General features: G+C 32.6%; 1 protein-coding gene across 2 annotated transcripts in view; it reads left to right on the top strand.

The window, feature by feature from the left end:
- Positions 1-16,760, top strand: part of LRP1B (LDL receptor related protein 1B) — a 1,745,675-nt gene that overhangs the window by 1,644,063 nt on the left and 84,852 nt on the right. For both annotated transcript variants that reach the window (XM_020288518.2, XM_076005497.1), the window contains exons 78-81: positions 6,203-6,426; positions 7,530-7,636; positions 13,693-13,809; positions 15,487-15,660. In XM_020288518.2, coding sequence (XP_020144107.2) covers positions 6,203-6,426; positions 7,530-7,636; positions 13,693-13,809; positions 15,487-15,660 — 622 coding nt within the window. The remainder of the gene's footprint in view (positions 1-6,202; positions 6,427-7,529; positions 7,637-13,692; positions 13,810-15,486; positions 15,661-16,760) is intronic.

Here is a 16,760-nt window from a genome sequence, read left to right as displayed (position 1 = left end):
CTAAAGACACATTGTCAACATTTGCTTTTCTGACTCTTTTCTATGTGTTTATTGCTGTCTTAACCCCCTTTCTTGTCCATTCATGATGTATTCATTAAATTCAACTGTTTTTGTCCATTTAAGGAATGGGTTAAAAACTAAGGTTTATGAAGAAGATATTTAGGTAAGATATGTGAATGAAATAAGTTGGGGTTAAGTATTAGGGATGCAGGTGATGGAGACAAACTAAACACATCCCATTAAATCAGAGAACAGCAGCTGATGGCTCTGCTATTCTGGAGTATTGGCCTGGTTTTGACATACTAAACTATATATTCTTAATTTAAAAGGAAATGCCAAAAGTTTGGATTGTAAAGTGGCATGTTAATTTTAAAAGTTTGAATTTACTTAAAAAATTCTTTTTTTTAAATTTTAACTTAAAATTAGTCTTAAACCTCTCATTTTGCACTCTTTGTTCTCAGGTAACTCTGAATTACCTCTCAAGTGTTATTCTTGTTTAAACTGTGATGGTCAGAAGTAACTTGCTTCGTTATTTCCAGGTCATTCAAGTAGAGGGATGTTGTCAAAATTGCTCCCCAGGCACTCACATATTATTTATTTGCTAACTAATGGCTAAATATTTACAATTAGCACAAGAAACATAGTTAAAGCTATATAAAATGCAGACTTACCTGAAATTAATAATATTTTAAACTATTACGTAATGCACTGTTTAGTAAGCTAAAGACTTTCATAGATCATCTAATCCAAAGCCTTTATTTTATATGCTATATAATTTATAGAGAAATAGGACTTAGTCTTAACCCAACTACTTCTGATTCCAGATTTATTTAGTGTGCTTTCTAGTTTTCCATTACACCTTTTGTTCATCTGATACTGTGAATGAAGGTTTAGAGAACCAGTTTTTCTTTTTATGGAGGGCAGAGGGTAGTCAGAAAAAATAAGTTTAAAGAACAATGAACATGCTAACAAAATGCGTAACAAGCTCACATATAATATTGAGTCTGTAATTCAAGGACAAATTTGATCTTTTTCAAAAATTGTAAATAACATATTTTATTTGATTTATTTCTCCCTAGTAGGAGATTGTTACAAGCTGACATGTCCCAGAGTACTTCACCATGGCCTCACAATTACTCAGATTGACATAATCATTTATTCAGAATAAATAGTAAATAGAAGCCAGGAATTTCATCCCTGAAGTAGTTTTTAATCTGATACATATGCTGGCTCTAAATACAATTCTTTTCTTGATTCTTTTAAAGGATTTATCCATTTTTATATGAGCTCATTGATTGACATATGAAGTATCTGGATATTTTTATAGCATTACTAAGTCAGCAGAATTTAGTAATATTTAGAATTTGTGTAGTCATTATTTTACTTCCATTTCTTGGTTTACTGGAATTTAATCTGATTCATATTTTATGGACCAAAATGTAAATAATCTTTTCATTTAATATGACATACCACACATATATGTACTCACACAAAATTTCTTGAGAGTCGTTTTACATTTTTGTCTTTATAGAATTACCTTAGGAGATAACTAACTTTAATAAAGTTGTCATGTTTTAGTCTGAAATGTCAGTTCTCAGCGTGCCCATGATCAAAGAGTGACCAGACATGCCAAAGTTAGGCAATCATGAAAATGAGATTTATTGAGGAGAGAAAGATAGGATTATTGGGCAAGAGCAAGATATAGATTTACAGTGTGATACATACAATGTTTTCCCTAAAATAAGACAGGGTTTTATATTTATTTTTCCTCAAGAAGACACCTTAGGGCTTATTTTCAGGGGATGTGTTATTTTTTTTAAGTATGGTACAACAATCTACATTTATTCAAATATAGTTAGATCGTCTTCTTCTGGAACATCATCATAACTCTCCAAACCCTGGATTCCATCCTGAATTTCTTGGGACTCTATTACCTTTAGAACCATTTTCCCCACTCTCTCATGTCAAGCAATAGAGCTCTCATGGGGCAGATGAGAAGGGCTGCTCATCTTCTTTACTACTCTGTGAGGAAATGCATGGGCTGTGCAGATACACTGCGTAGCCATGCCCATCACTAGGTCTTATTTTCGGGGTAGGGCTTATATCGTGCAAATGCTTAGAAATCCTGCTAGAGCTTATTTTATGGGTAGGTTTTATTTTCAGGGAAACATGGTATGCCACAAATGATGACTGGAGCCCTTGTTGCAGCAAAGAGAGAAGAAAAGGAAGGACACACAAAAAAAGGATTGGTTATGGTCTGTGTCTATGGTCTTGTCTCCTTCATGGTTCAAATGTCACCATGGAACCACTTTGATTGGACAGTTGGGAGCTGCATGACCCGAGTCTTACTGTGCATAGAGATATCTCATGAGCCTCTCTAAAAGCCCATTTGGGGGTGGTGGTGAATTGTGGCAAAGCCCACTTTCATCCCTGGGAGACCTGGAATCCCCCGCTATCTATCTAACAAAGTGACTCAAAATTTCTATTCTGAGACATACATCAAGATGAAAAAAATCTCAAACAAAATATGTGACATCACTTCAATCTATCCTTGTGTTAACTAAATTTTCTTAAACTATATTGCTAACTACAAGAATTTTGCTAAAAAAGAAAGTATTTTCAAGGCTCAAATGCTTTAACTCTCTCCCCTTTCATAGGTTTTTCTTCCTTCTTGTTTTAAAACAAGTGCCTCTAGTGACTTATATCTTTAGTTTACTGAAGCTGGAATGTGACAAATATCTACTCTCCACACCTATAAAGGATAAGTCATTTAAACTAGTAACCTCTAATTATGTTACAATCAAGCTGTCAATTTTTCCGTAAGATTTAAGGATTTCATTCATTTGACTCATATATCTCTACAAATAAGAATGCCTCAGGCCTCAAAACTTTGGCTGTGTATTTAGAGGGCTTATTAGAAAAGGAGTAGACAAAGCAGTCAGAATGCATCTTCTATTTTGTGCAACAATCTGAGCAATCCCTTTTGTTGTCAGGGTAACCACATAGTTCTGCAGTCTTTAAAACATGACACATGAAATTAGTGCCTTTATTTCATTGGCCTATCTTTCTAGTGAGCTAGCCGAAGGGGTATATGAATGTTTTATTATTTTCTTCTTCCTTCCAATCTGGTGTGTGTGTTTGTTTTGTTTTGTTTTGTTTTGAGCCTCTTTGGAGGCAAGCTTAGCTTTTCCATTCTGTTTTCCCATGCCAGTTCCCATTTCCACTCCTAGAATCACTTTTCCTGTGTTTTCCCACTGTCCGTATTTAACAGATTGATTGTGGTACTTCGCCGTAATTTGTCTGATCATAATATCAAGGTCCAGTAGGAATTTCTGCCTTTCATTCTCCATGCAATGTAAGTCTCTTTTATATGGCTAATACTATTCATAGTCCTGGTCAAGGTGTGAGCAATCAAGAGAGATTTTTTGAAACTTAGTACAAAAGATTATTTCCTATTTGGCAATAGGTTAATCAAGAGTGGGATGATACTGTTGCACTTTCCTATTGTGATAGAGATGGTTTTCTTCCTTCTGATTCCCCTCTTTCTTCTCCTTGTCTTCTCTTTCTTTTTTTCTGTTATACTCTCTCTAATGTTGAAGATCAATGAATATTTAGTGTGTTGTGAGTCATTGAGGATGAACACCTAGGAACATCTTCACCCTCTGCCATCATTCTCTCAGAATTATCTTGTCATTTATATCATAACTTTATGTTGAATTAATTCATATGACTATTCTTTACCCTGTATTCTAACTAATTTAGTTGTTACTGAAATTACATTAGAGATTCCTTGATCCAGTAGCCAGAGAATAAATGCACATATTTAAGTGACTCTACAGGTCCTCAGTATCTCTTGTACTTAGCATGAAAAGTAAGATTTTTTTTATTTCCCTAATCCATGTTCTTCACCCTAAAAAGGTGACCTAGATTTGATTTATTTTTCTGGCATTCACCATTAGTAGAATCTTCACCAGTCTGTTTATATTAAAAAGTATCACTGAGCAAAACTTCAGAGTGCTCTAGGAACATTAGGAATTGTTTAATTTTCAGCAGTCCAGGTTTAGAGGTATAGAATGGAATGATAATTAGCCTTTTTGGGGGGTATGAATGGAATAAAATAAAAATCCTAAATTCAACAAAAGTTGATCTTTGCATGCAATATGTCATATTTTATCAGATACCATTAGGATAAATAATCAAGTATATATATTTATATCTGATAGAGGGAAAATAGGTATTTTTCTATGCTTAAGTTAGACAACAGGAATCATAATTTTTTCTGTGCTAATGATTTGTTCTCCTGGTGTTAGAAAATTATAAATATGCTTCAACAGACTCTAAACAGCTTATAAGAGTAATTTTTCCCATTATCTTTCATGTTTATAAATTATGATTCACACTGACATGCACATGCCATTTGGTGATATATTTATATTTAAATGATGCCAAACTGAAAATAAAAATACACTTAGCTTAAATGAAACTAGAGCATTTGAAAATGATTTTGGGGGGATTTGGATAGGACAAATATTTATATTCTAACCATCTATGAATATTATTTATATGACATTTCTAGAGCACACTGTATTGCAGAGTGCTTTACATTTAATTCAGTTAACTTTGAGATATTACTGGATATATGGATAATGTTTTTAGTTAGAGTTGAGAAATAGGGTACTGTATAATTTCAAAATTTCAGTTTTGAAGCAAAATAGGTTAAAGTATTGATAATAAGGGACATTAGAAATTATCTATAAGTTTTGTGTTTAGTTCAAGCCTTATTTCCTTTCTTTGATATTCTGGTAATCACATAGGAGACAGTGACTAGCAATTCCTGTTCCCATGTTCTTTTTAAGATGTTCAATTTCTTCTTTTTTGATTCAAGTCCATTGCTTAATAAAATATGTTCACCACCAAACCACATAAGAAACTGTCATGTATTAACAACCCATATTTTCATTGGTTGTGAGGCCCTAATGATGCTTTTACAAATTGACTACATGTCTAGTTGTAATCACCTTCAAATAATTGTTTCTATTCTTGCTACAATACCTCTGAGAATCCTTCTCATTTTTGGTTATGCACAATAAACCTGACCATGTCAAATTAATTACTATACTAGTTCCTGCTCAAACTGATCAAGTTAATTGAAGGACATAGAACATATGTTATTTTCCTTGCGTTCTAGTCCCAATGAACTCTCTTACCTTTGTCTCACAGCAATTCAGTAAAACTGAATATTAAACAGAAAACTCAAGCTATCAAATGTAAAATAAATGACAGATACTGTGACTTTCCTCAAAAGAAGTTAAAATATAGCCTCTCTCTGAATGTGTCTGTCTATACTAATATATTTTTTGCAATTTTTAAATTAAATTACGTGTGGTGAGGATGCAGAACAACTGTGTGTTTCTTACTTTTCTGAAAAGAGTGCTATTGGTACTAACTCTTTGAAAAATTTTCTAGCAGAATCTATTCAAGCAGAAACTATTCAAGCTAAGTGTATGTATAACTTAAGACTCATTAATTCTACTTCTAGCTAAATACTCAAAAGAATATTCTGAAAAACATGTACCAGAATATTCATGACTTAGTTGCAATGGACAAAAACTGTAATGAAGCCAAGTAGACATCATTAGTACAATAGTAAATAAATTGTAATATATTCATAAATTGGAATACTATCCAGCCATAAAAAGCATTAATGACTGCCACATACAGACATGCTGTTGAGCAAAAGAATTCCAGAGTAGAATAATATGATTTTATTTATATGGATTTGTTTAAACTAATCTATGGTGTTAGATATCAGAATTATTGTTACTCTCAGGAGAATATTGAAGTGTAGGGGTTATAGGTGAACCTCTGGTGGTTCTGGAAATATCCTAAAATGGTGGTGGTTAAACAGGTACAGTCATAGATAGTTGACAGGTACAGTCATAGATAGTTGACAGGTACAGTCATAGATAATTGACAGGTACAGTCATAGGTAGTCATAGACTCCAATAATCTGTCCACTTTAGATTTGTGAAGTTCTACTTCTATAAAGATTAAATATAATATTAAGTATATTTGGGGGAATGTATACAACAATTAATGCCTGTCTTCCTATGATTCTCCCATAACCTCAATGTATAGATACAGAAAATTCCATTAAATTATTTTTGAAACTACTGTGGTATGTCATTTTATTTTCTTTTAGTGTCCTGAATTTAAAAGGCCCAGGGACATTGCAGTTGACTGGGTTGCTGGAAATATTTACTGGACTGACCATTCTAGAATGCACTGGTTCAGTTACTACACCACTCACTGGACCAGTCTGAGGTACTCTATCAACGTAGGGCAGCTGAATGGCCCCAACTGCACCAGACTCTTAACAAATATGGCTGGAGAACCTTATGCTATTGCTGTAAATCCTAAAAGAGGGTAAGTTAATGCCTTGGTATTTGTATTTCTTGATATGAGAATACATGTTTAGAGATTGTGCACTGTACCTTTATTTCTGTAATGATTGTTCAATGTGTAATAGATTAACATGACTTCTGAAAATCCCTGCACTTCTCCTCTCTACAAAATCATGTTCTTTACACACCAAATGGTGACATAAAATATATTTTTTTCTTGAAAGTTTGCTGTATTATACATTTAGTATGTATGTTTGTATGTGCATATCTCTGTATATTTGTATGTGTTTATTGCAGAATAATGAGACTGATGTTATAAACACATAACCCTTGTTGTTAATCTAAAATTGAATTTTCAAAATGTTAACATAATATTAAACATATTAAATGTAGAGTATTAATGTTTTTGGCTATTTTTGATAATAAAAGATGAAGGCACATGTATAAACCAATTTTAAAAATGTAATACAAACATTTCCTTTCTTTTACTTGGAGATGTAAACCTACAAGTAATGACCAAAAAGGAAATAGGAAAATGTTAAACAGAACTCCTTATTATCCATAAAGTGGAGCATTAGCTTCTAAGTAAAAAAGAGACAACTTTAATTTAGTTATTAGAATTATGGAGTCTAATTCATGACAAGTACTGTCTAATTTATGACAGTAATTTCTGTTTGATGAGAAAAGAGTTACGTCTCTATCAAAAAAGCATGTTGATACAGCATCTATAGTAAAATAACTATTTTATCAGAAAAAGAAGAAAGCTTCAAGAGATGGAAATAGTTTTCTTCTGAGATTTTAAAGGAATTTTCAAAATTGAACTTTGGATATCAAATAATGAGCTATGGTATGTCCTATTAAACAAAGATTCTGAGATGTTAGTGTATATAGGTAAGACTTTGCTTACAAAGTTGATTCCCAAGGCCCTCTATTGGAATATTGGATATTGAATATTGGATACCACATACATTCTATATGTTTCGAGTTGGGTTCGGGAATCTACTCTGTAAAGGACTCTAGGGGTGATGCTAATGCACATGGTCTGAAAAGCCACTGCTTCGGGGACCAGAGTCAGGTTACAATAGTATCATCGCCAGGCTAACCTTCTTGACCTCCTGTCTTCAGGATGATGTACTGGACTGTCGTTGGGGACCACTCCCACATAGAGGAAGCAGCCATGGACGGCACTTTGAGAAGGATTTTAGTGCAAAAGAACTTACAGAGACCCACAGGTATGATGCATTTCTGACACTCTAAAATGTGGAGCAGGATGCTAAACATATCAGTGTTAACAATTCTTGCAAGTTTTGTTGGCAATATAATCATTTTAACAAGAGGATAAAATAATTTATAGTATGGATTTTCTAGAAGTCATTAACATTTCATGTTCTGCTTTTGCAACTTGAAAGTCAGGTCCTTATTATACTCCCAGTTGTATTATGGGAAGGTTATTTGAAAATTGACTGAGTTGTAAGGCTACTAGTAGGATTTCACATGCATGAGATTTTAAGAGTTTATAGCCATATTTTACGGTATTTTTAAAGATATGTGTTAATGACGTCAGGATATTTGGTAACATTTCTTGAGAATGAGAGATCAAACGAATAAAGGAGTGCCTAAATATAGTTAATTTGTGTGAAAGGTTTCATGATTCCTTGCTTTTTCCTTAAGAGTTCCTTTCATTCTGGCTTCAATCTCCCCCCAAGCATGTTATGTAAGCTGCTCCCCCAAACGATCTGTACTTTCAGGACTGTTAAGCAGCTCAGGTCTCTTCTGCCTCCATGTTCTTTCTCTCATGGCATTTTGCTCCCAGCTTCCCCACTAGAATACCCTTCCAATTTTTGTCTACACAGCTGAATCTTTCCCATCTAGTATGGTCTAACTTCTTCTTCAATAAAATATTTTAAGATTACAGTAGTCTCAGGAATTCTGTGCCACCCACCCCACCCACTACACCCCCATCAAAAGGACAGAATGCATCATCAATAGCACATTATGTAATAATTGTGCATTGCAATATCTTTTGTGATTTAAAATGTGCTTATATTTGGCATATATATCCTTATTAACTTTTAAGGTGCCTTATGCCTTTTCATTCATCTAAATTGTTTTTACTCTTTATGGGAAGGAGCAGTGTTGGGATTTAATCTATTTACATAAGAGTATCTCCATTCCATGACTTAACAAATACTAACTGAATACCCATCACATGCCATAAATTATTCGGAATGTTCAGAAACAAGTTTCTATCCTTGTGAAGCAAGTTCCAACCCTCATGAAACTTATCTTCCTGTACAGGATAGAATATTTGTTCACATATAATGTCAGATAGTTATAAGTGCTACATAGAAAAGAAAACACATGGTAAGAGATGAGCTGTTACTTAGGGGTACTAATTTAGTTAAGATTACTAGAGAAGTCGTCTCTAGAAAGGCAATATTTAAGGAGAAACCTGAACAAAGAGAGGTAGCAAGCTATGTGAATATGTAAGGACATAAAGAATAGTAAATTCTGATTAGGAATGAGCTTAGCATTTACCAAAAACAACAAGAAGTTCAGTATACCTAGAAGCGAATAAGCAATTGAGGAGAATGTAATTTATGAGGGTGGCAAGGTGACCAGAAGCCTGGAATGCATTGGTAAAGACTGAATCCTAGTCTAATATTAAGAAAAGCTACTGAAGGGCATTGAGGTGTCAAGATCTGTTCAAACAGTGCTTTGCATTTCTCTTTTTAACTTTTTAATTTTTAACTAATTTTAGACTTGCAGAAAAGTTGCAAAATTACTAAAAAGCTCTCTGTTAACATTTTACAAACTCATAATGTTCATATGACATTTTTTTATTTTACAGAATGACTGTGGCAGCAGTTTGTAGAATTGCCTGTAGGAGGATGCTGAGAGGGGTGCCTAAGGCAGGGATTCTTGTACAGGTTATTTGGGAAGGATGTGTTATTCAGGAGAAACTTATAAACAATGGAAACAGAAGGGGGAGGAGGAAAGAGTGCAGTGAACTGGATCTCAGGTCAAGTCTGTTCTTGGCTTGAGCCACTGGGGTTGTGCTTTGGAGCAGAAACCTCATGACAGGCAAGGGGGTCAGCTTTTTATATGCCCCCTTCTGTCATTGGTTGGCCTTTGTATTGTAAAATCCTAAGCAAAGCTGCTCCAATCAGCTGAGTACAATTGTTTGGGGAAGGAGGGCACCTGTAAGCGCTCAGCTGCTAATGCACCTGTTGGAGATGAGTACCCATGCCTAATTAGAAGATCTGGGCAGGTATCACAGCGTCTCTGACAATGGACTTAGTGAAAGATGCACATATCTAATATCTTCCATGAGTTAACCATTCTGCTCAACAACACTACAGATTACTTAGTGACAAACATGGCACAGTCACTTTTCTCACAAAACGTACATTCGGGAAAGAAAAAAAAAAATAAGGCATGCACAGGAGTGAGTATAGTTTTTGCAAAACTTGAGACTTGTTCATGCTTTATAATATCATCAGAGTCAGAGGTGAAAAGATTATCTCCAATACAGAAAAACTATGTGAAAGATGTCACTTAAATAAGTGCTTGAAGGATGGATAGGCATTTGAAACGTGGGCAGATAATCCATCATGAGGAAATTTTAATAAAGGAATCAGACTTTGTAGGTCTAACTTTGAAGTTTGACTTTGGAGTCAGATGCACTTCATTTCAAATCCCAAGGATCATTTATTAGCTGTGAGACCTCAGAAATGAACTTATTGTCTTCAAACCTCGGTTTTATCATTAGCAAACCAAGGGATAATAATAGCGCAAAACAATGCAGTGTATGTTAAATTAAATAATGCTCTGAGCCTGGGGCTCCAGTGTAGAACATATGACATGATCTACTGATGTCATGTGTCATAGTGTACCTAGAAGGGGACAGGTTGGATGATGTAACATGTGCTGAGAATAGAAGACTTTAAACACCAAGGTGTTTAAAGATGATTTTTAGCCAATTATCTAACCATTGTGTAGTTTTGATTCAAGGAGTGATTTGAATAAGATAAGTCTGCAAATGGCACGCTTAAAAAATATACACTATATTAAACACAAGAAGCATAATATGTTTTCTATTTCAGTCAGTTTTGTGGTGTTGAGTAACATGCTCCATGAGAGCAGGAACATGATCTCTTTTGTTCTTTGCTCTGTGCCAAGTACCTGGCAGTGTGTGGTACAGAGGAGGTACCCCATGGATATGTGTTGGGTTAATGAATGCTGCATCAGATAAGAATACTTTCCCGGAGAAGGATATGCAAGATTACATGAGCTTGATTTAAATACCATATTCTTTGACATTTAGAAGCTTATTTATGTTGCCTGCTATCTCCCCCAAATCGCAGCAGTTTCTAAGAAAATAAAGAACTACACAATGGCCCGGGACAAATCATAATTGTTTGATTCTCTAAGAAAATTCTTTGTTCTTGGCCAACAAAGGTCTCTAACTAGAAAAAAATGGGGAGAAATTTTAGGGCTATTTGATGTTAACATGATACATTTACTTTGCTGTCATTAATATGTACATATGTGTGCATATGTATGAAAAACAAGTGTGTGTGTTTGGAAAAATCACTTTAATGTAGTTTGGACTGTAAGGTTTTAAGTAGGCAACCTATGTCAAAAATACTTTTACCAATTTTAAAAAATAAATTTGATATAGTGGTAAATATCTCCAGGGTTTCAGCTGCTTGTGTCACCTCTTAAATTAAAAATATGGTCTTGTACACTTGCTGGTTATAACTACTTTACAGAGCTTGGCTTTCCTTTAAAACAGAATGTATATAATCTTTTTCTCTATTTCTGAAAAAAAAAACAGTTATTTTAATTTATTTCTCTCACCAAATCCTCCCTCTTAAATGTCACATGGGTTCTATGGCCATTTCTCATAAGATTTTGTTTTCTCCATCTTCTTTTAATTTTTTTTTTTTTAGACTATAATAGAAATAGTGGAACTAGTGGATCTCAGAACATTTTAGAATTCAACAACACTGAGATTTTAAAATTCCTAAAATGTTATCATACTCCTGGTATCATGAGAAATGTTATGGAAATAACTACATGATTAGTGTCATTATCATGTGCCACTTAAACTTAGTAAGCCTGCGTCCTTATCTTTTATAAACCTTCAAATTGCGCTTCCATTATACTAGATTAAAACAAGTACAGCATTTTGTTTTAAATTTTCTGTACTTGTACTGACTCGGTTCCAAATATTTGTCTTTCCCAGTTCAGATAAGAATGAGTTTCTTGAGAATTGATTTTTTTTCATTTTATTATTGGTTCTTTATTAAAGACAAAAAGGAGATGTGCTATTTTAAAGATAGATGTGAACTTGTTCTTTCATTTAAACTTGACTCTCATCTCTATAACAGGAAAAGTCAGTTGATTCCTTTATTAACTTTTTAATTTAAAAGACTATCTCTTTTATTAAAGGGTTTAAGAAAAAAATCAAAATCATTGATTTGTGGATTTTTTGGAATATAAATCCCACTCATCTATAAACTTTGTTATATAATTTTTATCTAGATATAATTCCACTCAATAGTACAGTATGTGGCCAGAGCTGATAAAGATGGTTATGTCTTAAACAAGCATGGACCAATAATGTAATATGTGATACCTTTGAGAATTTTCTACTGCTGCTAAATCTGAAAAGCAATATTGTTAATTAAATTGGATTACACATATTGTATTCTTATTTTTTGTGATTACCAAATTTAATAATTTTAAGTTTAAAACCAATTTTATTGGGTACAGATTTTTGTTTTATCTATTCATTATTATAGTACATTGGTAGAGGAGAAGAAAAGTATTTTCGACCCTTCTTAGACAATTGTTTTGAACTATAATGACAGCAGCAGGAAATTGGATCATTTTATGGTTCATGTTCCTCATAATTATACATAGAAATGTAAAAACCTAACTCCAAACATGACTCCAAATATCAAGCTAATTATTCAGCAGAAACTAGTAAAGCATGGACCACTTGCTTTAATTGTTGTAATTTCTCAGACGCTGGTTGGGTATAGTACATCTCTATTCTTTACTTGAGCAACAATACTTATATTTAGTTTGATAACATTTGGGCTAGATGTACATAGTTAACTGAAGAATTATTTGCAAATGATCTTCACTATGGATTTTTTTTCATTTTTAATGGATTATTAAGTCTTTGTCCATCCACATGGGAATATAAGTTTAGCACAAATTCAAAAATACCTTTCATTCAGTTGCCTAACCATTCACCAATTCCTAAGTTGTTTATAGAATATTCTGATTGGGAAAGCTCTTCAGCTGCCAAAGGTATTTAATTGCAATGTACTTTCAAATTATATAATATGTCATATGTAAAAACTGACAAAAATTAATCTACAGTAGTGAAGATTTATTATAGAATTTATGTGTCATAGATCTTACTCTCAATATTGAAGGAAGTTTACTTTCTAAGATATTCTATGTGTTGAGGATATTTTTGCAAGAAAATACTTGCTGGATTCCAATCACATGTATGAAGTCAAAAAATTAAAAATTAAATAAATAGAAAAACATTATTTTTTACCACATACTATTGTAGTCTATTATTATGCACTGACATATACCTATGATGAAAATGAAGACAAGTAGTCTCAGAGAAAATTAATTTAAGTACCACTAGAACTTTAATTGAGGACTTTACTATGCATTCTTCTCTACTATAAAGATCAATCTTTAGTCACATTAAACTTCAGTGTGCACCCAGGTGTTCAACAACACTGTAGGTCAACTCCAAATGGGTTAAAATGTCTTATGATTAAGTCCATGAGCCTTTTATATTCTTAGAAGTATACCTTCATTAAGGGATTCAAAATATAATTAATTACACCAGATCTTTTAAAATAATGATTGGATAAGTGATTCAAATAATGAATTTATTCTGTATAGACAAAAATTAGAGATATCATTGTAAAGTCTTTTAGAGAATAGCCATATTTAAGAAACCAGTAAGTATACTTAGAAAGAATATTTAGGGTAGTTTTCCTATGTGAAGTAAGATTTTTATTATAGTTTATTAAATAAATGCTGTGTAATCTGAGCACATGTATTTGAGATAAGGATTGAGTTATTTCAATTTTTCTGATTTCTATAGTGCCATGATGTACACTAGAAAACTTCTGTGATGCTTGAAGTAAAATATCAACCAAAGTTATATGTTAAGAGGCAAAAACATAATTCTTAATAATTTTAAATCTTTTCTGCTATTTTTCTGTATGTGTTGATTTTGCAGGTCTGGCTGTGGATTATTTTAGTGAACGCATATACTGGGCTGATTTTGAGCTCTCTATTATTGGCAGTGTTCTGTATGATGGCTCTGATTCAGTAGTCTCTGTCAGCAGCAAACAAGGTTTGTGAAGTGCTTTTGTTTTTAGTTGTTATTGAAAATTTTAAATAACACTACATATATATAACTGTAGAAGCTTTGCATTCTGGATTGCCTTAAATTCTTTCCCTTTCAACTTACAGCTCTTACTGATGATTAAAGTTGTCATTCCTATGACAATAACAAAGAGACCAGGGCAGAAGAGCTTCTTAACCTGGACACATGTGGGCCATTGCTGCCCATATTCAGAAAATAATTGCATTCTGTTGCTTCTGTGGCTATTCCATTATGAGCAGGAAACTTTAAATAGTCAAGATTAGCACCTGTGAACACTAACTTGTATTTCAAATTGCAAGGGTAGCAAGCAGGAAATGAGTTATCCTATGTAGTCATCATAGTAACAATTGTTACTACTAAAGTATTCCTTTATCCAAGCGAAAAGCAATGTGTTAAAAATGCTGATTTAATTCTACCATCAGTGAGCACAGCATCTACTCTTGCTCTTCCGTCGCTGCACCCTTTTTTATGCACACCTCTCTGCCTGCCTCTTATTCTTTACTCTCTCATTTTCTGGCTTCCTACTGTGCCTCACACTTTCCTTGTCTGGCTGTCTCATTTCTTTCTGCTGTCCAATTTCTTCCCTTTCTGTTTCATTTTCCTTTTTCTATTCCAACTCCTTCCCACAAATGTTTTTTACCACAAATTATTCATAATATGCATTTGGTGTTTTTATATTTGCATATTATTTTTACCGGATAATCTTTGCTTCCTGTTTTTGTTAAAGAAAGAATCTAATTAAAATATTTTATATTTTTAATATAAAGAAATAAAAATCATTAAATATAATTTTATTGTGCATCTGCCAAAAGTGTGTGTTTTTTGTATAAATTACTCTAAATGGGAAAAAAGTCCACATTTCTGTAATTGATTATAGTAAAGATAATCTGTTTCAACTTAAGTGTACTTTTTACTCTTTCACAAAATTATATTTAACACTGTCTAGATAATTAGTAAAATATAAATGTTATTTTACTTCTTAGAAATTTCAGTTTCAAAAGTTCAAATAATTATTCTTTTGATAAAATCTCTTAAAATAATAGTCACAAAATGTGAAAACTGGTCACCATTATTTTTAGCCAAACTAGTCATATGGATGATTGTCATTTGCCAGTTTATTTTTTAATCTCATTTCTAAAACTGAAAATAATGTCAAATATTATTTTTACATTTTGCTCTTTAAAAATCAATTCATAATTGTTTAATAAATCAGTCATTCATGTGATCAAATTTGATAATTGACTTGAACCAAACACAAATTGAGTTTTGTGAACTGCCTGTTTTTGAGCTTAAGATAAGGTTTGTCTGTTCATAGGGTTTTCTCTTGTTTGTCAGTTGTATAGCAAAGCTTACTATGCAAGTAGTAAACCCCCAGCAAATGTTTTGTGATGGTGAAGATGATTAAAGTGATGATGGAAAATTTTTTATATTCTAAGTGACATGTTTAATATCTAACATATCCCTACTGCCAAGAAATTAATTTTCTAACAGCTACACAGCTAATACTACAAGTATTCCAATTCTGAAAATTTATTTGTAAAGAAAAGCAATATCATTTTCTATATAATCTTGGATAAACTTAGTTTTTCAAAGTCTGATTATGTACATTGCAACTTTAATAACACCACCTTTTTAAAATTCTAGGTTTATTACATCCGCATAGAATTGATATTTTTGAAGATTATATATATGGAGCAGGACCTAAAAATGGTGTTTTTCGAGTACAAAAATTTGGCCATGGTTCAGTAGAGTACCTAGCATTAGATGTTGATAAAACAAAAGGTGTTTTGATATCTCATCGCTACAAACAACTAGGCTGTAAGTATAATATTTTATAAAATTGTCTATATTTGGTGAAATTTTTATACCTCTCAAAAGAATAGATTTTTAATTATCTACTTTTTCTTAACTCTTGTAAGTTAAGTAACTTTAATTTTGACATCACCAGACTTTTCAAATTACCAAAGTCAAGGTATAGACAATGAAAAAGTTTCCATTTCTGACATAAAAGGTATTACAATTTTCAATGCTTGGCTTTGTTTGCTTTTAATTAAAATTGACCTTGTTACAAAAATTGTCTGTTATTTTGTTTTTCTAAAATTCTTAATATAACTTTGTGTAACTATAGATGAATCATGCATGTAAGGAAATTCGCTGTTAGCCATTTTGACTCTTGTTACTGATATACAATTCACTATCATAGCATTGTCATTCCATCCTTAAATGTATCCAAGGAGAACTCTTCCCAAGAGTTGTATTTTGTCTGATTATGTTTATGACATATTATTGTTACTCTCTCTCCTAGAAAAGAGTGGGTAAATCATTGAGTTAATTATCTTGAGACATATGTTTCAAACATGACCATCAAAAACACTGAGGAACAAAGTGGGTAAAAAACAATGTGGCTGACATTCTAACTATCTGTCTTTATGTATTAGTTCACTCTTCAAGAAACTGTTTAAGATTTATTTATAATTATTTATGACAAATAAAAAGGGATTTTACCTTGTTTGCTACAATTATCTAGAAAGATAACAACTGATATGTATTCAAATCAGTTTTGGAAACATTAAAATAAAATATCATCCCCCAAAACTCACAGAAATTCTATCCAAATCTTGCTCTTCTTTACCAATGATCTGGCATATAAGGCTCCAAGGTTAGGATGAGGACACTTCCTCTCATCCTCTAGCTCTATTTTATTCATATGCATAGTCAAGTATTGCCACATTCATATAAAATAAATCAACAAAACTCTGCCTTGAATATAATATACGTTTAAGTAGTGGTTCTTAGAGAAAGAAAACCACTTTCATAGTTATCAGTTTAGCTATCTAGTGCCATTTCTTTTTCATTCTAGTGACATAATCTCTATAGGAAAGGACACAGATCAGCTATGACTGAACGGGATGCTGATT

The sequence above is a fragment of the Microcebus murinus genome, chromosome 8 (assembly GCF_040939455.1).
Source record: "Microcebus murinus isolate Inina chromosome 8, M.murinus_Inina_mat1.0, whole genome shotgun sequence".
Lineage (NCBI taxonomy): Eukaryota > Metazoa > Chordata > Mammalia > Primates > Cheirogaleidae > Microcebus > Microcebus murinus.
Note: the sequence above shows the minus strand (reverse complement) of the source record. Positions and strands in the feature narration are given on the sequence as shown.